Source organism: Muntiacus reevesi, chromosome 1 (genome assembly GCF_963930625.1).
Source record: "Muntiacus reevesi chromosome 1, mMunRee1.1, whole genome shotgun sequence".
Lineage (NCBI taxonomy): Eukaryota > Metazoa > Chordata > Mammalia > Artiodactyla > Cervidae > Muntiacus > Muntiacus reevesi.
In genome coordinates, this window is record NC_089249.1 from 184,478,368 (window position 1) to 184,503,984 (window position 25,617).

General features: G+C 52.3%; 1 protein-coding gene across 3 annotated transcripts in view; it reads right to left on the bottom strand.

The window, feature by feature from the left end:
* Positions 1-1,493: 1,493 nt before the first annotated feature.
* The window catches only part of SLC27A1 (solute carrier family 27 member 1), a 35,710-nt gene continuing 11,586 nt past the window's right edge, over positions 1,494-25,617 (bottom strand). For all 3 annotated transcript variants that reach the window (XM_065917454.1, XM_065917452.1, XM_065917455.1), the window contains exons 3-13: positions 14,048-14,442; positions 13,758-13,919; positions 13,594-13,663; positions 12,728-12,819; positions 12,546-12,655; positions 6,384-6,593; positions 5,136-5,262; positions 4,909-5,046; positions 4,673-4,837; positions 4,144-4,290; positions 1,494-2,845 (exon numbers count right to left, since the gene is read on the bottom strand). In XM_065917454.1, coding sequence (XP_065773526.1) covers positions 2,688-2,845; positions 4,144-4,290; positions 4,673-4,837; positions 4,909-5,046; positions 5,136-5,262; positions 6,384-6,593; positions 12,546-12,655; positions 12,728-12,819; positions 13,594-13,663; positions 13,758-13,919; positions 14,048-14,442 — 1,774 coding nt within the window. In that variant the 3' untranslated portion in view covers positions 1,494-2,687. The remainder of the gene's footprint in view (positions 2,846-4,143; positions 4,291-4,672; positions 4,838-4,908; positions 5,047-5,135; positions 5,263-6,383; positions 6,594-12,545; positions 12,656-12,727; positions 12,820-13,593; positions 13,664-13,757; positions 13,920-14,047; positions 14,443-25,617) is intronic.

Below are 25,617 nucleotides of genomic sequence, written 5' to 3' on the forward strand. Positions count from 1 at the left end.
TTGGTATGAAAAAAAAAAAAAAAAATACAGATCTATCAAGCCACAAGAAGGCATAGAGAAACCTCAAATGAAAGAAGCCAAGAAAAGATGACACCCAGTTTGATTCCAAGTCCATCCATGAGTCTGGAAAAAGCAAAACTAGGGAGACAGTAAAAAGATCAGTGGTTGCCACAGGTTGGGATAGGAGTGATGAGATGGAACATGGGATTTTTAGAGCAAGAGAAACTATTCTTTGTGATACTCTAATGGTGGTTGCAAGCCATTATGTATTTGTTGAAACCCACAGAATGTACAACAGAGTGTAACCCTAATGTAAACTGCAGACTTGGCTTAATAATAATGTATCAACATTAACTCATCAGGTGTAACAAATGTAGCCCACGAATGTCAGATGTTAATTCTAGTGGAAACAGCAGTCAAAAGGCATATGAGAACTGTACTTTCTGCTCACTTTTTTGTAAACTTCACCTTCTGTAAACCTCAAACTGCCCTAATAAATAAAATTTATTAATTTTTAAGAGCAGACACACACAGAGCTGGAACCTGAGTCATCAGGATTATTTTCTTACTGGTCTGGAGAGAACTTACACTGTTGCAGCTAGAGTGACAGACTGCAATGAGAAACGTCCCCACTAGACCACTTCCTCACCAGAGCCCCCGTGACTTCATTCCCCTCCCTGTGCCTTCAGCGTCCTCATCTGTTCAACAGGGAACAGGATGACACCTTTGCAGGTGGTCGGATGTCTGAAGGGATGTTACCCAGAATGCATTTGCTTACCAGCACACCAGGGGCCTCCATCCCCACCATGACACATCTTTCTCACCTTCACTGGGCATCTCAAAGGCTCTACCTTGCATCACCTTCCTTGCACTGTGGGCAGTGAAGGACCAGCACCCCACAACAATAGTTCATCCATTCTTAGGCTGGTCCAGGACTCATCCAACCCCCATCCATCCCCAGAGTCACCCCCTGGGTGCCCCCACCTAGCACATAGCAATTTTCATAAGATTTTCTTCCTTCTCCTTTGGAGACAAGATAAGACAGACATTGTAATTCTGGAGGAGGAAGCTGAGAAGATGAACTCTGGAGCTCAATGTCCTGGGTTCAAATCCCAGCTCAGACAATTACCCTCGCAGGCTTGGTGGCTCTCACTCAGAGCTACAGCCACACATGCTGGCCCCCCAGAGAGGGGCACCCAGACCTGCCGAGACATACGGTCTGTCCTGGGCCATCCTTTGCACCTGCCAGAACCCAGGGCTGTAGGGAGGTGGTAAGAACACTAATCCATGGCCCCTCCACCAAGTCTCCAGACTCTGGACCTTGCGGGGGGGAGGAGAGGCCACAGGAGCTGTCAGTGAAGGCCGAGTGTGTCTTGCCCGTGTCTGGTGACCAACTATGTGGTCCCTGGGAGGGGCCTGCTCTCTGAAACTCACAGGGTTCTGGGCCACGTGGGGACAAAAGGTGAGTGACTGAGCTCCTATCAGGCACCGGATGCTCTGCAGGTTTATTTCTTAAACTCAATGAGGAAATAAAACCTCAGTGCTTGAAAAGGCCCATGCGAAACAGCACAGGGTCATTTGCTACTGGCCTTGCTGTTCTAGCTGCCGGAGGGTGCTACCAGAGGGAGGGATGGGCGGCAGTCTGGGTGACCACCCCCACTGATGGGTGTCTGGGATGAGCCACCGACGAAGCTGATGGGAATGTCCGGACTGTCCTGGCGGGGTGGTCTTGGGATGTCACCAACCAAGGGTCCAAGTTGTCACTAGCAAGGTCAGGGGAACATTCAATAGGCAGGAACCGCTGAGAGCATCTGAGGCCACCCCTGACCTGGAGGCTCCCCCAAATCCACTGCTGCCATTCCCCTGAGTGCTGCCAACAGCCACGGCAGGTGGGGTCCCCAAGAGGCCTCCTCCAGGGTAAGCATCTGAGCAGTGGGCCAAGCAGCCACTCAGGGTCATCTTCAGGTCCCCTCTGGCAGGAGCAACATCCAAGTGGTCACAATCAGTTCCAGAAGTTTCTGGGGCGTCAGGAAAGGCAGGCAAGAGGAGGGAGAGCCAGCAGGGACAGGAAGTGCAAAAGGCAATTGGCCCAGCTGGGCAGAGACACCCTGTTGACCTGGAGGGCCCCGGGCCGAGGCCCCCTTGAACCCAGGTTGTCCAGGCAGACCATGCCTAGCTCCTCATTCAGCAAGGAAGGCGGAGGGGCTGCCTGGAGCTCCCACAGGGCTTCAAAGTCCTGGAATCCAGCGGCCTAGGGAGGGCTGGGCTGGGTGGGGTTTGTTAATAAGGCACAGCTAAGAGGGAGGTGGAGCGGCCCCACTCTGGGTTTCCCACCCAGTGGGGAGGACCCGCAGAGGCCCCTAAGACAGCTGTGGGGCCCACACAGACCGCAGCTCCCAGAAATGTCTGTTCTACTTTTGGCAGGAAGTGGGCAGGGGAGGAGAGATGGAGGAAGGGGGCAGTCAGGGACAGCGGGGAGGCCCAGAAGCAGGGAGTGGAGACAGACAGACAAACAGACACGGGAGTGGAAGGCAGGCGGGGGCGGCCAGCTGGTGGAGAGGAGAAGGCGGAAACAAGGGCTCCTCCTGCAATCCGGCTTCTCTGCCCCAGGACAGGGCAGGGCTGTCTGGCTGCAGCCCGCCTTGCTCGCTGGGCCTGGCGCGGAGTCTCGGGCCGACAGAGGAGTGTCAGAGGGCGAAGGCGCCTGAGCAGATGCGGGTGTAGACATCCTGGTCCAGAGGCAAGTAGTGGCCCTGCTTCAAGTCCAGGAAGAAGAGTCGGTCCGAGGTCAGGCGCGGGTCGAAGCCTTCGTGCTGCAGCCGGGTCTTCTGGATCTTGAAGGTGCCTGTGGGGGCGGGGCCGGAAGTGGGGGTGGGAGTGGGGGAGGGACTTGGCAGGGGGCTGCCAGGAACCTCACCCCACCCCAGCTCACTCTTTTCTCCGGCACCTCCAGGCCTCTGAATAGGCTGTCCCCTCTGCCAGGAGCATTCCTCCCCATTTTGCCCGCCTGATTCCCCCTTGGCCTTTGCATCTCAGCTTCATGCTCCCTCTGCCAGGGAGGCCACCCTGACCACCCCCCGCATGACCCAAAACTCCATGTATACTCCCTGCCTGTCACATGTCCATCCCACACAAGACCAAGAAGGTGAAAAGGCTGGGTCGGTCACACAGGAGGTCAGGGGTCAGCAACTTATAGGCCCATGATCCACCCACGGGCCAAATTCAAGCCCCCATCTGAGGAAGCCACCCCCCGACACATACACACTACTTACTGCCTTTTCTGCCCTACAGCTGAGGTGAATTACTGCTGCAGAAGCTGTGGCCCGCAAAACTGAAAATATTTACTATCTGGGCCTTAAAGAAAAAGTTTGCACTCCCTGCAGTAGACAATTAAAGAGGGGTTTTGTGAAAGATCTGAGTTTGTAGAAAATCAAGGGAGAATCCCTGTGTGCTCAAGAATTAGGAAGGTTTTTTGTTTTCTTTTTAATGAAACTTCAGGGACTTCCCTGGTTTGGGGACTCTTGCACTTTCACTGCCGGGGATATGGATTTGATCTTAAGATGCCGCAAGTTATGCTGCTTGGCCATTAGAAAAACGGAAAGCAACTTGAAAAGTACAAACCTCAAGATTAAAAAAATAGGGGCGGAGATGATGACGATGGGGTTTTACATTTGTACCAAAATTAAAGCTTCTTTTCAATAAAGGGCACCATGGACAAAGTTAACAGATTCCAAAATAGAAGAGATTTAAAATGTCTGCAATTGCTAAGGAATTAACATCTAGACTATTAGGAGGAACTCCTGTAAATCACAAAGAAAGAATGAGACAATACTAAGATCGGTCAAAGATACGATTTACAGAATAGGAAACCTCAAAGGTGTGAGATGATTCGCTCAAATTTCCTAGTCCTCAGAAAAATGCCGAAAATGAAGAAATGCACCAAACATTGCAGGATGGCCAGTGGGAGTAGGAATGAGGAATGGAAAGAAATAAGAGTGTAAATACAACAAGAGAAGGGCTTAGCTCACAGTGCCGGCTGGCCGTGGACCATCAGGTTAGACCAGGCACAGGGGTTGAACCAGAACGGGTAAGTAAACGGTTGAGAAGCTGATAGATGGATGGATGGAGAGGCGGGGGCCGCACCTGTAGTGTCCACCTGGGGCAGGAGGCGCAGGAAGATGGGCCGGGCATAGGGCGCCAAGACCTTCTGCAGTTCCTCATACAGCGCATTGGGGCTCAGCTGGCCGTGGGGGTCTGCGATGGCTGCCATGCCTGCTTTGCCCTCTACTCCTAGAGACAGAGACTTGGCTGAGATACCACCCCTGGCCCCCCCATGAGACCAGATCCCTTCTCCAGTCGTGGCCCCTGGCCTCTGATCTCCAGCCCTATGCACCTGGGATAATGCTCGCTGAGGCAGTGGACACTTTATTGAGCAACCTTGAGCCACAGCTGATTTCATGAGCCCACTGCCTGGATGAGGAAGTTGAAGCTCAGCATCAGGCATGAGGAATAATTCCAGATCCAGGCCGCCACCCTGTTGAGTGCAGCTGTCCAGGCTGTGCACTGCTTTAGGTCTAGCCTACCAGGGCACCTGTACCTCCAAGTTCCTCCTAGCTGGGCTCCTCTGGGGCTGCCCCCAGGACCCCGGACCACCCCCAGAGCCCCAGCTTGCCTGGCACAGCCACTCCATACACAGCCACATCTGTCTGGCCCAGCAGGCGACTTAGCACGCCTTCCACCTCAGTGGTGGAGACGTTCTCCCCACGCCAGCGGAAGGTGTCCCCGCTGCGGTCCCGGAAGTACATGTAGCCCAGCTCATCCATCACCAGCACGTCACCTGGCAGAGGGGAGACGGGAGGTGAGACGGTGGCCCACCATCCCCGCAGCCAGCCCCTGGGATCTGCACACCTGAGAGGTAGGCGCTGTCACCCTTGCGGAAGACGCTGTGGGCGATCTTCTTGCTCGTGGCGCTCTCACTGATGTAGCCATCGAAGCGACGCAGCGGGTCCTGCTGGTTGATCTGACCCACGAGAAGGCCGGGCTCCCCTGGGGAGGAGGCAGTACTCAGGCTGTGCCGGGCAGGCAGGAGGTGGGGCCCCCAGCTCCCCAGGGGCACAGGACGGGACCCTGCTCACCAGTCTGGCAGGGGATGCAGAGGCCCTGGGCATCCCGCAGTAGTTCCATGGTGTCCTCGTTGACCTTCACCAGCCTGATGGGGTACACGTGGGGCAGGATGCGGCTGTTGAAGCCACAGGAACCGACCTGGGATGGGGCCAACCCAGTCAGCGAGGAGCCCTGCAATGACACGGTGTGGCCTCCCCCGACCCCACCCCCGACATCTTGCCTCTCCTGCCTTAGAGCCTAGAATTAGCACTAGCTCTGTGACCTTTGATGATCTGAACGAGGGGGTTATGAAGTGCAGGCTCCACCAGGAATCATGCCCCCTCTCTCCCAGTTCCCAGCCTCCCTTGCAGTCACATGAGGAGACCTGCCTGTCGGCCACCACTTCTTGGTCCTTAAAACCCTCCAGGCTGGCAGGAAGTGGGTGCCCAGAGTGACTCTGAAGCCATGAAGGGAGACTGGCAGAGCTTCTGCCCATTGCATGGCATGCTGCCTGGCTCAGTTCTATGAGCAGAAATGCCCATCTAGTGGGTCTGCACACTGCACGCGGTTGGGCGTGTTTGTTACAGCAGCAACCTCTGCTGGTTTGGCAAGAGTGTACTCTGGGGCTGCACATTCAACCCAAGTGCATGTGGGGACCAGGCCTTGTCGTCCAGCGCTGGGGACCCAGCAGCAAGAGACAGAAAAGAATGCCTGCCTCCGGGGAGCTTGCTTTATTATTCTTCTCCTTTTCTGTCCCTGACATTGGGTGGGAAAGGCTTGATAAGGGAGAAGAAGGGTCCTGCAAGGATAGACCGCAGATAATACTTGCTAATCATAAACGTCTGCATGTTTTCAGAGAGCATACTGCAGGGGGAAAGGGTGCTATGCTGAGTTCAGGATGTTCCATGATTAGAACAAACCTAAGTTGTTAATTCCATTTACTGATGAGGAAACTGAGACCCAAGAAGCCTGAGTGATTTGCCTAGTAGAAGATCAGCACCCCATTCCTGGCCCTGGATCCCCCAGAGCCCTGCTCTCCCTTGCCACCTCCATTGCTACAAATTGGGGCTCTGAAAGGCTGAGGCACAGAGCCATGCTGTGAGTCAGAACTCAGGGGCGACAGTCAGGTGACTGAGCAAGCTGGCAGGAAGGCTGCCCAGGACCCTGGCCGAGCTGCCCACCACAAACCAGGCTGTTCTATGGGAACCCGGGCCGGCGGGACAGAGGGAGCAGTGCTCCCCAAACCCCTAGACCTCGAGGGCCGCCCCACCCGCACCCACCTTCCCGTCCATGTTGGCGATGCTGCAGTTGCACTCGGTGGCCCCATAGAACTCGCCGATCTGGCGGACCCTGAAGCGCTCTGTGAACTCCTCCCAGATGGACGGCCGCAGCCCGTTGCCCACTGCCAGGCGCACACGATGCCGTCCTTCTGCCTCGCGCACTGGCTGCTTCAGGAGGTAGCGGCAGATCTCCCCGATGTACTGGACCACCTGCGGGTGGGGTGGGCAGTGAGCAGTGGGCGCCTGCGCTGGGGCAGAGAGGAGCCCCCTGGGGGCGGAGGCTGCCGCGGGCTGGAGGCCCCCCAGACCCAACAACCTCCTTCCTCCCATCTGGGCGCTAGGAGCAAAACGGCTTTAAAGATTATGACAGCAAGAGGACAGTCCAGACCATTTATACCTATGCACTTGCTCAGAGCCCTGTTTGAGCTCAGGCTGCCCGCCCACAGCCCTGACTAGGGGTGGGACAACTGTCAGGTCATGTTCTTTGTGGCTTCCCTGAAGTCACAGCACAGACCTAGCCCCAGCGGCCCAGGGAGCCATCTACTCACCACCCCTCTCCGCAGGCCCTTTCCGGTGGCCCCACCCTCTGGGGTCATCTCCCAGATAGCCCAGTTGCCCTTGAGTCCCCATCTCCGGGTGGGCTTCTGAATGATTACCCTCCCCACTTTACAGATGCTCACAGACAGTAAGTGCCCACCAAGGCTGAGAATGAGGTAAAATCTGATTTGAATCCGGCATCCTGGCTCCAGAGTCTCAATGAAACAGTTACAGGTTCAGAATGAACCACCATGGCAATCATTATAGCTTCAAAGTACTCACACCAAAATGCATTATAAAATTTGACCTGTGATCAACTCCATCTAGCCCTGCCTTCCTCACTACCCTGCCTTCCTCACTGCGTTGTCTCCCGCCAACTCCTGTGCTCACTTGGCTCTGTCACGTGGGTCTCTTCCTCAGGGCCTTTGAACATACTGTGCCCTTTGCCTAGAACACTCTTCCCTCTGACGTACTGAGAGGCAGGTCTCAGTTCAAATGCCACCTGGCTGAGCAGGACTTGGTGCGGCTCTGATGAATAAAAGTCTGTCGAACACAGAGCTCATCTGTTTAATCTTCCCAAAACGCCCTATTGAAGATGAAAGCACTAAGACCCAGGGAGGAGATACAGTTGGGCGAAGATCACCAGGAGGCAAGCCTGGGGAAGGCAAGATCAGAGACCCGTGATGGTTTCTCTCCCTCTGCCCTCAGGCTCCTTCTTGGTGGCCCAGCCCACCCCGCTTCCAGGGCAGAGCAAGTCATACAGCCTGGCCAATCAGAGTCCAGTCCATCCTCAGACACTGATTGGTTCAAGGATAAGCATGTGATCGCAACTCAGCCAATGAGAATCATCCCTGAGACTTTTAATGGACTGGTGGGCCCACAGGCTGTTTCCTCAACTGGAGCTGCTGGGAACCCTCCTGGGGAAGCAAGGGTGGGGAGGAAGTTACCCACCCACCCCTCCACCACCACCGCCGCCTTGATCAAGGTGTGCCTGAAGCTGTCCACTATTTGGCCTCCTCAGTTCCATAAGTTGATATACCCTTTCCTCAAGAAACCAAGAGTTTAGGTTAGGGCTGGGGCTAGGGTTTTGGTTTTACCTGTCAGCTGACAAAGTCCTGCCTAAGAACAGAGCTGCCCTCCAGACCATTATAGGTAGTCCCCGGCAGCTTTCAACCCTCCTCTTCAGAAATTAGGCTGGGGAAGGGATAACGCAACCACAACGGAGGCAGCTGAAGGTGACAATGACATCTCTGCGGCTCTGAGGCCAGCTCTACATACTGAGAGTCAAACGGCTGATCTTTACTCTGGTCTGGACCTTTGGACAGATCCAGGGCTAAGGGGAAAACAACTCAGGTCAGCTCAGAGAGGGAGACACCAGGCGCCCCATGCTGTGACCTCCAACCTGTGGGGCAGCATCTGGGCAGAAGCTAGGAGTGAACTGTCAACCTGGGACCCCTGCTACAACACCAAATGTACACACCCAAGGGGACAGGGAGACACAGGAACTGTATACCCATGGATGGATGATGGGTTGACTTGTCTATTGCCTGCCCACCTGCTTTATGCAGCCAAGAAAGCAGATTACAGCCTGCTGCCTCTGATGAGGACAGCTGGGCAGTTGTTCTGGGCCAGCACCCACTACTGCAAAAAAAGAAAAACAGCCATGCAGTTTCCCCCACCCAACAGCCATGAGATGGGATTTCTGAACCCAGCAGCATTTCTTAAGTCTCCCTGGTATCCCTAGTGGTTCAGATGGTAAAGAATCTGCCTGCAATGCAGGAGACCTGGGTTCAATCCCTCGGTAGGAAAGATCCCTGGAGAAGGGAATGACTACCCACTCCAGTATTCTTGCCTGGAGAATTCCATGGACAGAGGAGCCTGGCAGGCTACAGTCCATGGGGTCACAAAGAGCTGGACACGACTGAGTGATTTTCATTTGAGGATTCCACTCTCTGTACTCCTTATAGAGCCCCTCAATGCTTTCTCGTGGTCCAGAAATAACTCTTCAAGGAAACAGAACAGAAGCCTTTCAGGGTCCTGGAGACAGTGAACAAAGCCTGATGCAACATACGCATGTCAAGGACAAAGAGAGGGACCATCAGACACTGTGGGCCTCCCAGTAGGAGGCCATGACACCACCCACAGGGAACCCCAGACCAAAAAAGCAGACCTTGAATCAATCAAATATCTAAAGCAGTGGTTTTCAACCATGGTGAAGACACCTGACAATGTCTGGAGACATTTTTAATTATCCCAGTTGGGAGGTGGGGTCCTGGTGGCACCCAGTGATTTTAGGCCAGAACTGCTGTTAAATATCCTACTGTGCACAGGATGGCCCCCACCCCAAAGAACGAGGCAGCGCCAAGCGTCTGCAGCGCTGTCCTTGAGAAACGCTGCGCTTCCACTGCGGAGAGCAGCACAGACGGTCCTTAGAAACTAAACACGGAGCTGCCACAGGACCCAGAAATCCTACTTCCAGGCATATAGCTGGACAAAACTCTAATTTGAAAAGATACATGCATCTCAATGTTCACATGGAAGCAACCTAAACGTCCAATGACAGATGAGTGGATAAAGAGGATATGGTACGTATACACAATGGAATAAACATACTACTCAGCCATAAAAAAAGAGTGAAATGATACCATGTGCAGCACCATGGATGGACCTAGACAGTATCATATAAAATGAAGTAAGTCAGGTAGAGAAAGACAAATACCATATATCACTTACATGCGCATCTAAAAAGCCAATACAAATGAACTTATTTACAAAACAGAAACAGACTCACAGACATAGAAAAATAATAGTTATGAAGGAGGATCGGGGGTGGGAAGGGATAAATTAGGACTTTGGGATTAGCAGATACACATACTATATATGAAATATATATATATGAATATATATGAAATAAACAACAGGACATACTGTGTAGCACAGGGAACTATACTCAATACCCTGTAATAACCTATAATGGAAAAGAACCTGAAAAAAAGAGACATATATAACTGAATCACTTTGCGGTACACCTGAAACTAACACAACATGGCCGATTAACTATACTTCAATTTTTAAAAATGGATTAAAAAAAAAATAGCTGTGCTTAACCCTACTCCCAAGGCACAGAAAATACCAGAGTGACAAGAGTATGTCAAGGGACCTCGCAGCAATCCCCAGACTGGGAACACACCACAGGGCAAACTCCCTTTCTTTAATAAATAGATTATAAAGGGAGGGAGGGAGACAAAGGAGAAAGAATGAGAGAGAGACAAGGAATCTTACAAGAAACATCAACTAGGTGCCATGTGTGCGTCTTATCTACTTTAAATTAAAAATATATATATAGAAACAAGAAAAAAAAACAAAACCCATATTTTTGACATGGTAAAACACTGGGGATCAGTGTCCAGATTCCTGATGATTGAGAAATCCTGTCGCTTTTGGGCTGTGATAATGATACTGCAGTTATGTGGTTGTGGGGTTTTTCTCCTTTTTTTCCCCTCTTTCTTTTATCGTGGTAAAATACACATAAAATTCACCACCTTAGCATTTTCTTTTTCCATCTTAGTCATTTTTGTGTGTGCATGCTCAGTCCCTCAGGCATGTTCGACTCTTAACAACTCTATGGGCTGCAGCCCACCAGGCTCCTCTGTTCTTGGGATTTCCCAGGCAAGAATACTGGAGTGGATTGCCATTTCCTTCTCCAAGGGATCTTCCCAATCCAGGGATCGAGTCTGTGTCTCCTGTATTGGCAGGCAAATTCTTTACTGCTGCGCCACCTGGGTAGCCATTTTAAAGGGGTATTAAACACCTTTACATTATTGAGCAGCCATCACCACCATCCATCCCCAGAACTCTTGTAAATCTGAAACTGTATCCCCATTAAATGCTAATTCCCCCTTCTTCCCTCCTCCCAGCCCCTGGCAACCACCACCCTATTTTCTGTTTATGATTCTAGCTACTGTGAGTACCTAATGTAAGTGAAATTTGTCTTTTTTTGATGGGCCTATTTCACTTAGCATAATATCCTCAACATTCATCCATGTTGTAGCCTGTGTCAGAATCTCCTTCCTTTTCAAGGCTGAATAATATTCCATCGCAGGGATGGACCCATTTTGCTTATCCATTCATTTGTGGACGGACACTTGGGTTGCTTTCATGTTTTATCTATTGTAAATAATCTGCTATGAACATGGATGGACAAATATCTCTTTGAAACCCTGCTTTCAGATCTTCATTTTAAGAACAGCCCTCACCAGACACAAAAGCCCACAGAGAGGTCCCATTTACAAGAAATATCCAGAACAGGCCAGGCCATAGAGACAGAAAGATTCGTGGTTGCCGTGGGGCTGGGGAGGGGGAATGGGGAGTGACTGCCAAAGGGGACAGGATTTCCTTTTGAGGTGATGGAAATTTTCTGGAACTGCATAGAGGGACTAGTTGTACAACACTATAAATGGATTAAATACCACTAAAGTGTCCACTTCAAAGTGGCTAATCTTATGTAAATTTCACCTTAATTAGAAAAGAACCAATCATCTTCTGGAGGTTTTACTGAGGTATCTATGCAGGAAACAGGCTGCTGTCTGGAGTTGCTTCACAACAAGGCTGAAGGAGGGACATGGGTGGGGAGGCGGAGGGGGCAGGACAGGGTATCTGATCTCCTCTGGAGCTGAGTGATGGGTGCCTGGGAAGCCCCTAAACATTTCTGTCCACGTTTATATTTGCAACTCTCAATAATTAAGTTAGTCAAATGGACTGTTTTCTATTTCAAGATTCAGATTAGCAATTTTTCCCAAGACCCCCCCAACTCCAAGGAGAACATAAAATCCTCAGAAGCAGAGCAGGTCACAGTTCTCACCCTGAGGGATCCCCCAGGATGCCAACCCAGAGCCCCCACCCTGCCCTACTGTGTGATGCAGGCAACTGGCTGAACCTCTCTGGGCCCCACCTGTTCAAGGTGAGGTCAGTACCTCCCAGTTTGTCAGTCTCTGGACACACCCCCTTCTCACTCCTTCTTCCACCTGGAGGAAAGTACTAGCACCTGCATTTCCACCCCCACCATGGCACTGAACCCTTCCAGGTGTCTCCTCTCACTGAGGAGGGCAGAGGAGAGGAAAAGACTTGTCTTAACCCCTACCTGCTCTGCAGGACAGTGGATGCCCTCCACCTCTGCCTCATGCTTACCCCACCAGGAAGCCCTGGACCTTGTGGCCTTAACCAGGCCAGGGCGGTGACGGCACCCATTTGCCTGCAGCTACCAGCATGGAAAACCTTTACGGCGCAGGGCGTGGGGAAGGCAGCATCTTAAGGAGCTCAGGCAGTCTCCGTACAATCCCAACTGCATTAGAAGCCTCAGTTTCCCTACCTGCAAAATGGGTGTGATGCCCTTTGCCCGCTCCCAAGCAGCCATGAGGATACAAGGAGCTTACATGTTGAAGGTTTAGTCTATGGCCGGACAGAGAGCATAAAGCACCGATGGCCCCCTCGGAGCCCCCTCACGTCCCTGCAAGGCAGCCATTCAGAAACGTAATGGGGGACGGGTGGGGGGAGGGGAGGGGTGAAAGAGGGGCGGGGCCTGACCGGGCGGGGGCGGGGCCTGACCGGGCGGGGGCGGGGCCTGACCGTGCAGTTGTACTTGACGCAATCATCCCAGAAGCGGCTAGCCGAAAACTTCTTGCGCAGGACCACCGTCAGCCCGTAGATGAGACACTGACCCACGCCCATGATGTTCCCTGCAGAGAGGGGGCTCGATGAGGGGTCCCCGGCGCCCCGCCCCCTCTCCCGCCCGAGCCGCCCCGTGGTACCTGCGGAGTGGTACAGGGGCAGACAGTCGTAGAGCACATCTGCTGCCTGCATGCTGTAGGAGTGGTGCCCAAACGCCGCGATGCGGTAGTACCTGCGGGGCAGGGAGTGCTGGGGCTGCGGCCCACGTCCCCGAGAAAAGCGTGGGAGTCGGGGGGTGGGGAGCGTGCTGGGTGCTGAGGACACAGCAGGGACCCAGGCGGAGCCAGCCCAGCTCTTAGGGGCCTTACAGGCTGGCGGGGGAGGAACATGCAAGAAAGAAAGGAAATGATGCTTGGTGCCATGAGGAATATCACAGAGCAACAGAGAGCAGCTAAAGGGGACAAAGCCAGGGAGGCTCGGGTATCCTGTCTGGGGATGTGACTGAAACCTGGGGAGAAGGAGCTGTGGGGAGAGCTAGGGAAGAGCACGCAGGTGAAGGGCAGAGCATATGCAAGGTCCTGAGGTCAGAAGCAACCTGGCAGGTTGGAGGAATCAGGAGAGAGCAAGCAGAGAGGCAGAGGAGGAAAATGACATCAGAGAAGTAGCAGGTGGCGCACAACACGAATGAGGCTTTTTATCCAAGGGCCAAGGTAAGTACAGGGCGGTTTGGCACGAGTTGGGATGTCCTATGGTCGTCGAGGAGAGGAGGGCTGTTGGGGGCAGGAATGGGGGCAGGAGGAGGCTGAGGAGGGGCAGAGGACTGCACTGGGTCCTGAGACGGGCTGTGGGTTTTACCCAGTTGACATCAAGATGCCCACAAGATCCTCAAAAAGAGCTGGGGCAGGGGCGGGGGGGAGGGGAGGCAGGATGATCAGACCTTAGAGAGACGACCTGGAGTGCTCTCCAGTGGGGGGTGGAGGTCGGGCAACACCCACGGGCCCCTCACCTGCTGTGCACGATGATGGCAGCCTTGGGCAGCCCCGTGGTCCCCGATGTGTAGATGTAGAACAGTCGATCTGAGAGAGACGCGGGTGTTGGGGACCAGAGGCTGGGCTGGGTGGGACGAGGGGGCAGGATGGGCATGGGCAGGGGGATCCCACCTGGACTCACCATCCATGCCCTTGCCAGGGGGCTGTGCCAGGGGGGCTGTGGAGGTCTCCTTCAGCACCGGGTCCAGGAGTTGGGTGTCCGGTAAGACGCCATCAGGCCCCACGTCACCAGAACAGAACTTGACCAGGCTCTTTCCCAACTGCCCACTCACCTCCGCCACCGCTGCGGCCCAAAACATGTCATGGTTGAAGATGGACAGGTGCCCCTCCCAGGGCCGGGGAAGCACCATCTCCCTGCCCTGAGCAGCCCCAGACCCCCACCGAGAAGATGCTACCCACACCCGGCCTCACCCGCTGCCAGCTCCCTTCCGAAGACCAGGGCTTTGGCGCCTGAGGTGCCCAGGCAGAAGGCCAGGGGCTCCCGCCGCAGGTTCACGTTGAGCAGCGCGGCCTCCACACCTGCCTTGGCCAGGCCCAGCCAAAGTCCCACAAACTCAGGCCGGCCCTCCATGAAGATGGCCACCACGTCACCCGGCGCGAAGCCCAGCCGGAGGAAGAAGTTGGCCACAGCGTTGGAGTAGGCATCCAGCTGCGCGAAGGTCCAGCACGCGCCGCTGCCCGCGTCCACCAGCGCCAGGCGCTCGGGCTGCCGCTGAGCCACCGCCTGGAAGATCTGCGGGATGGTGTGGCGCGCGCGCTGGTGCCGCCGCAGCTCCAGGCGCACGCGTATCAGCACAGAGAGACCGCTGGAAGGGGGGATGAGGAGAGGGTGTCACTGCGTGCCCCACCCGCCCCGGATACCTCGCCGAGCCTCGGCATCCCCACACGGAGAGAGCAGAGGAAGAGACCCCAGTTCCCCAAGGGTCACGAGGGTTCGAAGAGGATGCTTGGGTTGCCGGGTCTCTCAGAGGAAGGGCAAAGGGCTATTTACCAACCAGCCCAGAAGGAGGCGGATTCTCAAAGCTGGCCATGCAGTGTTAATTAGAGTCACCTTGTCCTCCCCATCACAGCTTGCCCGGTGACCCTCAGGAAGCGAGGGCCCAGTCCTCCGTTTCTCCTTACTGGGAGATCCAGAGTACCCCATGCTGACTCCACACCGCCTCCAGCCTAGACTCCTCATGCCCTGCCTGCCTCAACTGGGCCCTGGGATCCATCCCTGAGCTGGGTGGCTGCTCCGCTCCCAAGTCTCTGAATGGCACTAGGCTGAGTTGGCTGAGTCATTCAGCTCAGGTGCCCCCATCTAAGCAGTGGAGCTGCCTCTGCCCCAGGTGGGGCCAGGAGACAGGCTAGTGAGAGGCCCTAACGGCAGGTGTTCCTCTGTCCCCCGACTCTGCCCCTCCGACAGAGGATACGAGGTGATCAGAGGTCCCAGGGGAAAGGAGAACTCCAGGAGAAGGAGCCAGTCTCCCAAATGACCCTGTCGAGATGAGCAGCCATCACTGACGCCAGGCCATGAGATGAGTGAGACTTGAACTTGTTTGTATTGTTTAAAGCAAAAGTGATGTCTTTTAGATCACAGAACCGAGAAAGCCAGAACTTCCTAGTGCAGGAGCTCAAGAAACAAGTGGTCGCCTGGCTTTATCCGGCTCCCTGCCCCACCATCCAGAGCCCCTGGCCCTGAGAGGTAACTTTGTACTGAGTTAAGCCACTGATGAGTGAAGGAAGACCTGTTTGTCACAGCAGCTTCCTCTGTCCTGACCAATACAAGTGGTCTTGACTCTGCCCCTCTTGAGGCTTCATCTGGCTATTGTGTCCCACCAGTTTTAGCGTCAAATTGGTTATCAGAACCATCCTTTGTGTCCCTACTGCTTCCTCTGTGCTGCTTCCTTAATTCCCTGCAGTGGCTTCCTCAGACTCAACAGATCCACAACAGACCTCAGCATTTTCATTCATTCATTCATTCCCTCTGTCCCTAATTCATGAAGGCAGCTGATATGTATCAGGGCCTACTGTGTTTGTTTTTTTCAGTTTGAAGATCTAATTGGCTTTATTTATATTTTAATTAGAAGATTTAGTTGGCTTTATTTTTGTTTGTTTTGTTTCAGGATTTCTTTTTTTCTTGGTACCAGCACCTACTGCACGCTGGGCATTCTTGGCTCAGAGACGACAAGATCCAACCCTTCAAGGCTCATAGTTTTCCCAGGAGAAAAACCCCCTCTACATAAATGAATGAGCGTGAGGAACATGCTAGATGATGACAGGCTGTGACAGATGATTCAGCCAGAGTGACGTGGGGCAGAATGGAGGTAGCGGTGGCCCTGGAGACAGCCAGGCAGGTAAGGCCTGTGCAGGGCCTCAGAAGTGAAAAGCAGTGGTGTGAGTGTAAAGCCGGGTTCATAGCCAGTGCAAAGGCCCTGGGGTCAGACTGGACCTGGGGAATGGAGGAAGACAAGGTCCTGGGTGGGCCGGGAAGGTCTGTTAGAGGAGAGGATGGATCCACACAGCCACCTGCATCTGCAGTTTTTAAAAACAAGAGGTCAGGGTTCTGAGAGATTTATGAGACTTCCTGTTTGGGTCAAGCTGCACATCCTGAGAGTCCCTGGAAGGCCCCTCTAGCTGCCCCTGGGGAGGGACCAGGATTCTGTGGCCCTTGTGACTTGGCTCAACTAGAGCACCTCCACACATGTCACCTGCCAGCACACTAAGCTATACACAGGCCTACATGCCTGCTCATTCTCTGGTGACTCCTTTCACCACCTCCCCCAGGGAGCCTTCCAGGGCTTGGGCCCACTGCTCCCCCATCACATTCTCAAAGGGGGCCAGTCTGGACTGGGTGCTGGCTGGGCTCAGGGAATGTTCTCTTGTCCACCCCAAGAGCCCTCCCTAATCCCCTTTACCCGCACCCCCCCACCACCACCATCAAAACCCCTGTGTGAGGCCACCCTGTTGGGAGTCCGTTTTCTCCAGGGTTATGAGCACCCAGGGAAGTTACATCTGCTCCAGCCAAGGAGCCCAGCATGTAGTAGGCGCTCAGTAAACAGAAACTGAATAACTGCGTTCTTGCCTGAACTCAGAACCTGGTGTGCCTGCCCTCTCTAGCAGCCAGCACAGGAGCACAGACTATTCCATTCATCCCCAAATGGTGAGTACCTCCTGTGTGCCAGGCCTAGAGAGACCCAGTGGTGATGGAGACCAGCCCTCCTCCCCCTCCATCCTCCCCACAGATTTCCCCCTCACTCACTCACTCACTCCAGCCTCCTTGCTGTTGCTTGAACACACCTGGCATGCTTCCACCTCAGGGCCTTTGCACAGGCTCTGCCCTCTGCCTGGACCACTCTTCTCCCAACATCCAAGTGGCTCCTCCCCCACCTCTGTAAGGTCTTGGCTCAAACGCCACCCTCTCAGGTGGCCATTCCTGGACCCCCATCTGTTATTGCATCACCCCCTCCTCTTCCCTCTCGGGTCCCTGCTTCATTGTTTTCTGGCTGCGTTGCATGGTTTGTGGGACGTCACTTTCCCAAGCAGGAACTGAACATGGGCCATGGCGGTGGAAGCATGGACTCCTAATCACTAGGCCACCAGGGAACTCTGTCCTGCTTTTTATTATTATTGTTCTTTGACCATGCCTCAAAGCATGTGGGATCTTAGTTCCCCACCAGGGATCAAACTCTCAGCCTCTGTAGTAAAAGTGTGACATCTTAACCACTTGGCCACCAGGAAAGTCCCCTCCTACTTTGTTTTTTAACATGGACTTAAGGTCTTTAAAGGGCTTCCCTGGTGGCTCAGATGATAAACTGCCTGCTATGCAGGAGACCTGGGTTCAATCCCCGGGTCAGGAAGATCCTCTGCAGAAGGCAGTCCATGGGGTCACAGAGTCAGACGTGACTGAGCAACTAACACACACAGATACACACACACACACATGTATAGACACAAATGCCAAATGCAGTTTATTCATTCACCATTTGCCTCTGAGTTGTCTCTCCCTGCTCCTGGTAGACAGGGCTTCTGTCTTTTTCATTCTAGGCCCAAGAGAAACAGCAGTGGAGGAGACAGACCAAGGTTCATCCTCTTGGAGTATAGTGAGCCTGCCACAAATAATTGCATGGGACACTTGGAGGAAGGGAGGAGGGTCTGGGGCTCCCAGGCCAGGTCTGGACCTTGCAACCAAAGGGAGCAGCTGGTCAGGCCCTGGGCAGATCCTTGGCAAAGGCAGGGGCAGCCACACATGAATAGGGTCTTGGGGCAAGGCCTCTCTGTCTAGGGGCCAGCAATGGGGACAGATGTGAAGAGTGAGGACAAGGAGTCCTGGGCAGGTTCCTGCCCACCAGGTCCCTTTGGGTGCCTGCCCTGTTACTCTTGGTGGCTGAATGGATCCTCGTAAGTGAACATCTCCAATTGGAGGGTTCCCCTCTCAAAGCCGCTGTTTGCAGCAACCTGGTGAGGGGGCCCAGAGGAAGCAACACCCTCTGCATCTGACCAGGAGCCTGGCACATAGTAGGTGCTCTGTAAACAGAGGTTGAACGATTGTATTCACATCCCTGAACATGGAGCCCAGAATCCTGTCCCCTCCTGGCAGCCAGTACGAAGGCACAGTTCCATCACTCGTCCTGGAAACAGTGAGCACCTATTGTGGACAGCTGACCTGATCGAGTGGAAGAAGGCAGATCAGTGGGGCCTGGGCAGAGGGCAGGGACACTAACAGCGAAGGGGCAGGAGAGGTCCTTGGGGAGATGGGAATGTCCCATATCTTTTAAAATGATCAATCCAACTTTTACAAATATTTATTTATGTATGTATTTCTGTACCGGGTCCTGTTGTGCACGGGATTTCTCTGGTTGTGGCTAGCAGGGGCCGCTCTCTGTCTGAGGTATACAGGCTTCTCACTGCGGTGGCTCCTCTGGCTGTGGAGCTCTGGCTCCAGGGCAGGTGGGCTCCGGGAGTTGCAGCTCAAGGGCTCTAGAGCGCAGGCTCAGCAGTTGTGGTGCATGTGGCCCCTCTGCTTGTGGGATCTTCCTGGACCAGGGATTGAACCGGCATCCTTTGCATTGCAAGGCAGATTTTTAACCACTGGACCACCAGGGAAGCGCCCAGGAATGTTCTATATCTTGATGGTGGTGGTAGCCTGGGTGTGATACCCCAAGCCCCACTTGAACACTTAGAATGGGTACATTTTATTATATGTAAATTACACCTCAAAAACAATCCATGAAGACAGAGCAGACTGGTGGTTACTAGGAGCTGTGGAAGGGGGAATGGGGAATGACTGCTAATGGGGACAGGGTTTCCTTTTGGGGTGATGGAAATGCTCTGGAATTAGAGCTAATGGTTGCACAACATTGTGAATGTACTCAGTGTTGCTGATGGTAAATTATACGCATTTTACTACAAGAAAAATTATTGAAACTCGTGAAGCCTATCTGTGGCAAGGTTAAAAAAGGGAGTCCTTGCCTTCCAGAGATATACTCTGGAAAACTAACAGATGAAAATACGTGCCACTGAGATTCAGACAGAGGAGGAAGTGGGTGAAGATGAGGAAACAATCATATGAAGATCACGAAGGCTGGGGGGTTGGCCACGTGGGCTTATTACATTATTCTTTCTACTTTTGCAGCCTTGAATTTTCCAGATTAAAATTTTTAATACATAATTTTTTTAAATAAAATTTTAAAATTAAATAAAATATTTTAATATAAAATGTTTCAATTTTAAAAATGAAAAAATTTTAATTTTAATTTTTTTGTTCACACTATGCGGTTTGCAGGATCTTAGATCCTTGACTAGGGATCAAACCTGGGTGCCCTGCAATGGAAGCATGGAGTCCTAACCACTTGACTGCCCAGGGAATTCCCTAAGTTTTTAAAAATTAAAAAAAATTAAAAATCAATTTAAAAAAATAATACTTTAACTCTCCAAAGGCTCCCATTGTTTTGTTGATCAAATGCCTTCCCTGTGACCTGGGAAGCCCAGCATGGACCAGCCCCATGCATCTGACCACCTCTTCACCCTTCATTCCCCCAGCTTGATCTTGCCTCCTTCCCTGATCTTCAGCAAGTCAAAGGTTCCCACCCTAGGGCCTTTGCACAGCTCCCACTGCCTGGAGTACTCTGCCCTAGGCCCCTCATTGAGGCTCAAGGGTAATTTGTTACATAGCAGTGGGTAACAGTGGGTAAATACACTCCCAGTTCCCACCTCCATATGGTTTTATTCCTTCAGAGCAATCATCACAATCTGAAGCTGTGGGTTTCACAGTTCTTCCTTTCTGGGTTTCCTAAGTCTGTTTCCATGACAGCAGGCACCCCATCTGTCTGTCTATCTGTCTATTGTGTCCAGAGCTGTCATTCCAGCACTAGAGATAGGGCCTAGAATGTAAGGATAATGCTAATGTCCAACAGGCTGACCTGAATGCAACCCAGTCTCTTCTATGTGACTGTAGTTGTGGAAACGTGTCCCCAAAATTCATGTATACCTGGAACCTCAGACTGTGACCTTATTTTGAAACAGATAAATATGAGATGAGGTCTTCCTGATTGCCTAGGTGGGCCCTAGACCCACTGACAGGTATCTTTATAAGAAGAGAGAGGGACGTCCCTGGTGATCCAGTGGTGAAGACAGTGCACTTCCACTGCAGGGGGTGTGGGTTCGATCCCTGGTTGGGGAACTAAGATCCTGCATGCTAGTGATGCGCATGGCCAAGAAGTATTGATTTTAAAAAAGAAGAAGAAGAAGGGAGGACACAGAGACACAAGGGAGAAAACCCTGTGGAGACAGAGGGAGAGACTGGAGTGATGCAGCCAGAAGCCAAAGACACCTGGAGTCCCCAGAAACTGATTTTGGCTTCTGGTCTCCAGGACTTTGAGACAAGTTCCTTTTGTTTTAAGCTACCAGGATTGTGGTAATTTGTAACAGCAGCCCCAGGACACTCATATAGAGGACCCTGGTGGGTACATCCTGCATAGGGCTTCCTGGTTAATGGAGACAATAAGATTCTGTGCCTCCCAGGTCACTGGCAGATAAAAGAGATGGATGGAGACTTCTAAGGACAGGGCCTGACATGTCTTACATTCTCAATCAACTCTGCTGCTATCCTGTCCTCAGGGAGGTATGCACTATCAGCATTTTATCTGCCCAGCAACTTGACCCATGCTCAGCTGCTTCAGTCATGTCTGACTCTTTATGATCCTATGGGCTGTAGCCCTCAAGGCTCCTCTGTCCATGGAATTCTCCAGGCAAGAACACTGGAGTGGGCTGCCATTTCCTTCCCCAGGGGATCTTCCCAACCCAAGGTTCAAATCCAGGTCTCCCGCATTGTAGGCAGATTCTTTACCATCTGAGCCACGAGGCAGGCTCCCAAACTTGACTCATACCCACCCTGCAAGGAAGAAAGAGGAACAAACAAGTTCCAAGAGTGGAGGCCAGCACAAGAAATCCCCAAGGCGTCTAGGAGATGGGGCAAGATATCCCCTGAGAGCCTTGTGCAAACACTGATTCCTCAAGTCTGTCCCAGAGCTCTGAGCTCCAGCAGAACCCAGAGGAAAGAAGAAGTGGCCTGGAGTTGAAGCTTTGGTACCACCTACCCACTGTGGCACCCGGGCAGATCCTGCCCTCTCTGGGTCTCAGTTTCCTTACTTGGGATCAGAAGGCTAAGCATCACAACCTCTAAAGTATTCTGCAGCTCAGCAAAGTGTAGGTACCGCCATCACCCCGTTTACAAACAGGAAGCAAGGCCCAGAGTGACAATGCCTCTGTACATGGGGAAACAATAGGACTCTTGGCCTAATACCTGTCAAGTGTACTAAGTGCCTGACCAAGTAAAAGGACTGAATAAGAGGGATTTATCATCACTCTGCCCAGGAGGGTTCTGCCTCCAGACTTTGCACCTGGTGCCCCTCTGCCTGGAGCAGGTCTTCCTTCTTAGGCTTTGCAAGGTTGGTTCCTCCTTCTTTGAGCGCCTGTGTGGGGTGCCCCCTGCCAACCGCCCTGGCTGAAGTAGTCAAGCATGAACCCTGACTCCCCGCTTCATGCTGTATTCTTCGTGTCACTTGCTCTCTCTTTTAAAAATAAATTTTATTTATTCATTTTCATTTTTGGCTGTGCTGGGTCTTCACTGCTGCTCAGGCTTTTCTCTAGCGGAGGTGAGCAGGGGCTACGCTAGTGGCGCTGGCTCCTCTTGGGGAGCACAGGCTCCAGGGGCAGGGCTTCAGTAGCTGCTGCTCCCGGGCCCCGGAGCACGGGCTTGGTCGCTCCACAGCGTGTGGGATCTTCCCAGACCAGGGACTGAACCTGTGTCTCCCACACAGGCAGCTTGGCTCTTCCATCGCTGAGCCACCAGAGAAGTCCCCTTCCTGTCACTTTCTGATGTTTAAATTATTTCCTTAATTCCTGCTCAAGTGTTCTTCTCCCTCACTATGCTGTGGGCTCCAGAGGAAACAAAAAGTGCCTGATGTATTCACAGCACGTCACAGTGACCCTGGCATCCCGAAGCCCAGATGGGGTGTGGCCCCCAGGAGGTCCTCAAGGCTGGGTACAACCAATTACTTTCTCCGTTGAAGACTAGCGGGAGCCTGATGATCTCACCAGCACGGCCAAGGCCCCACATCACACATCTGAAACTCCTCCGAGTCTCCCACCTCCACCCTGGGCCAGGCCCCACCCTGTACGCAGTGGGGTGAACGGTGGCCCCCAAAAGACACATGCAAGTCCTGACCCTCCAAACTTGTGAATAAGTCCTTATGTGGAAAAAGCGTCTCTGCAGATGTAACAAAGTTGAAGATCTTCAGATAAGATCCTCCTGGATTTAGGGTAGGCCCTAAATCCAATGGATTTCCCTGGTGGCTCAGATGGTATAGAATCCACCGGCAATACGGGAGACCTGGGTTCAATCCCTGGGTTGGGAAGATCTCCCGGAGGAGGGCGTGGCAACCCACTCCAGTATTCTTGCCTGGAGAATCCCCATGGATGGAGGAGCCTGGCGCGCTACAGTCCATGGAGTTGCAGAGTCAGACATGACTGAGCGACTAAGCACAGCTAAATCCAATGACGAGTGTCCTTCTAAGAGACAGAAGAGGAGACACAGCCACAGAGAAGAAGGCCATGTGAAGGTGGAGGCAGAGACTGGACTGAGGGATGCAACCACAAGCCAAGGAACTGCCAAGGATTGTTGGAAGCCACTGGAAGCTAGGAGAGAGGCATGGAACAGATTCTCCCTGGGGCCTCCAGAAGGCCCTACCCGCACCTTGACTTCAGACTTTGTGGCTGCGTGCTAAGTCGCTTCAGTCGAGTCTGACTCTTTGTGACCCCGTGGACTGTAGCCCACCAGTCTCCCCCGTCCATGGGACTTCCCAACCAAGAATACTGGATTGGTTTGCTACTTCCTTCTCCAGAGGATCTTCCCATCCCAGGAATTGAATCCCTATCTCTTGTGTCTCCTACATTGGCAGGTGGGTTCTTTACCACTTGTGCCACCTGGGAAGACTCAGGCTGCAGGCCTCCACAAATAAATTTCTGTTGCCATAAGTCACCTAGTTTGTGCTACTTTGTTCTGAAAGCCACAGGAAACTAACACACACTGCTTCATCTCCAACCTTTGGTTGTCTTCCTTACTGCTTTCACCCCTGTGCCCCATTCAAGGGGAGAGAGGGGTGTGTGTCTCCATTCCCACTATCTGGGAACAAGAGCACTTCTTGCCTGGCTGCCCCAAATCCTCCTCACCAAGCCACCATCCTCCTCTTTGCAGGTCAGCCTGGCTGGGGTGCTTCCCTACTCAAAACCATTCCCTGGCAACATAAGACTCTTCTGCTCAGTGTTCAAAGCTCTGGAAATCTGGCTCTGACTCCATCAGTGCCCAACTCACAGACCCCCTGCCATCACAATAGCTCCTTTCACAACCCCTGCAACCTGGGACATGGTAGTCCCGTATTCCCTTTCTTCTGTCCGAGAAAGTTGTCAGTATGTGACGGCTGGAGCCACAGCAGCCAATCTGAGACCATGAGGATAATCAACTGGAGACACCAAGGCTTTGCAGCAAGGATGCCAGTGCAGAAAGGCAGAAGGAACCTGGGTCAATAGAACATGCTGAACACAAACTGATCAGCCTGAAGCCATCTCATGTTCCAATACCCCACTGCATGCAGCTGTAAATGTGCTTTACTATTGACGCCACTTCTAATTGGGATCCCCACTATTTGCAGCCGAAGCCTCCTCACAGAGAACACCTCCCCAGAGGAGCTGATCCACATGTGCAGCGCACCTCCATGAAGGACTGCAACATGTTGGACATCATGACAGGAACGGGGACACCAAGGTAACCAAGGTAGGTGTAAGCCCTATCACCATGGGTCTACAGTTAATAATCATGGAGAAAGCAAACACAAGCCATGACAGTTTTATATGTTTCCTAAGAAAAAAACAAACAAGATTGATGTGGACCAGATTTCACCCACGGGGACAGGGGAGCCTTGCCTGAAGAAGCAACATTTGCACTGAACTTTGAAGGATAAGAAGGAATCAGCCATAGGTTAAGCTCGAGGGAAAGAATTCCAGATGGAGCGCTCCACAAGCGCAAAGACCTGAAGGCAGAAAGGAGATTGGCAGGTTTACAGAGAGCAAAGGCCCACAGGGGAAAAGAGAGAGTGAAGCAAGGACTGGGTAGAAAGAGCGCAGGCTCAGAAATCTCTCTCCATGGCTCTGAATCACACCACTAACTCATGGATTGATTTTGGCACATTAAAGTCACATGGGGGGAATGATGGCGCATTATTCATTTGTAGCTTCCAGTGAGCAGAAGATGGATATGTGTGCTCAGTTCATGTCTAACTCTGTGACCCACTGGACTATAGCTCACCAGAGGCTTCTGTCCGTGGAATTATCCTGACAAGAATACTGGAATGGGTAGCCATTCCCTTTTCCAGGAGATCTTCCTGGCCCAAGGATCGAACCTGGGTCTCCTGTGGCTCCTGCATTGACAGGTGGATTCTTCACTACTGAGCCACCTGGGAAGCCACCTTCTGCTCTGAGCAGAAGATAGGAAGGAATCCAAACATCCTGCAGTAGGTGAGGGGTTAGATGAACATCAGCTCGAAGTTACAACAGAAAGCTGCACACAAGAATGGCACCCCCACTGCGAGGAATGAGGAAGGACCCTGAAGGTAAATGGGAAAAGTCAGTGCTGATCTCTTAGCAAAGGTAGCTAGCTGATTGGGCACCCAGACACTGACTGGTCATCACACCTCCCTGCATCCCCCCAAACAGCTAGTAAAGGGTTTATTTTTTTGTTTTAGGTTTTGTTTTTATTTGTGGCTGCACCACACAGCATGTGGGATCTTAGTTCCTTGAAGAGGGGTTGAACTCGTGTCCGCTGCAGTGGAAGTGTGGGGTCTTAATCACTGGACCACCAGGAAAGTCCCTAAAGGGATTTTTTTTTAAAAAAGTGTGTACTCACTGGTAAGATGGGCACAGAGACCAAATCACCTCACTGTGGAAAACTGGAAACAGCAGATAAGAGGTGGGAGAAAGCAGAATCCTGGGCTGCAGGATTGAAAGAAATCTGTTTAAGAAACCCCTTCTGGGATTTCCTTGGACATCCAATGGTTAAGACTCTGTGCTTCCAATGCAGGGGGTGCAGATTCCATTCCAGGTCAGGGAACTAAGATCCCACATACCACATGGCATGGCCAAAAAATAAAATAAAATTAAGAATCTCCCTCTGTGAAATAAATGTCATGAGGATGCATGTACAACATAGCAACTATAGTTAATAATACCTCATTGCATATTTGAAAGTTGCTGAGAGTAGATCTTAGAAGTTCTTATTATAAGAAAAAAAAATTTTGTCACTTTGTATGGTAATGGATGTTAACTAGATTTACTGTGGTTAATCATTTCATAATATACAAGATACAATATATATAAGGTAATCATTTCATAATATACATAATGCACTCTACTTCTCAAAAATTCACTTTAATGCCTCTTCACTTATG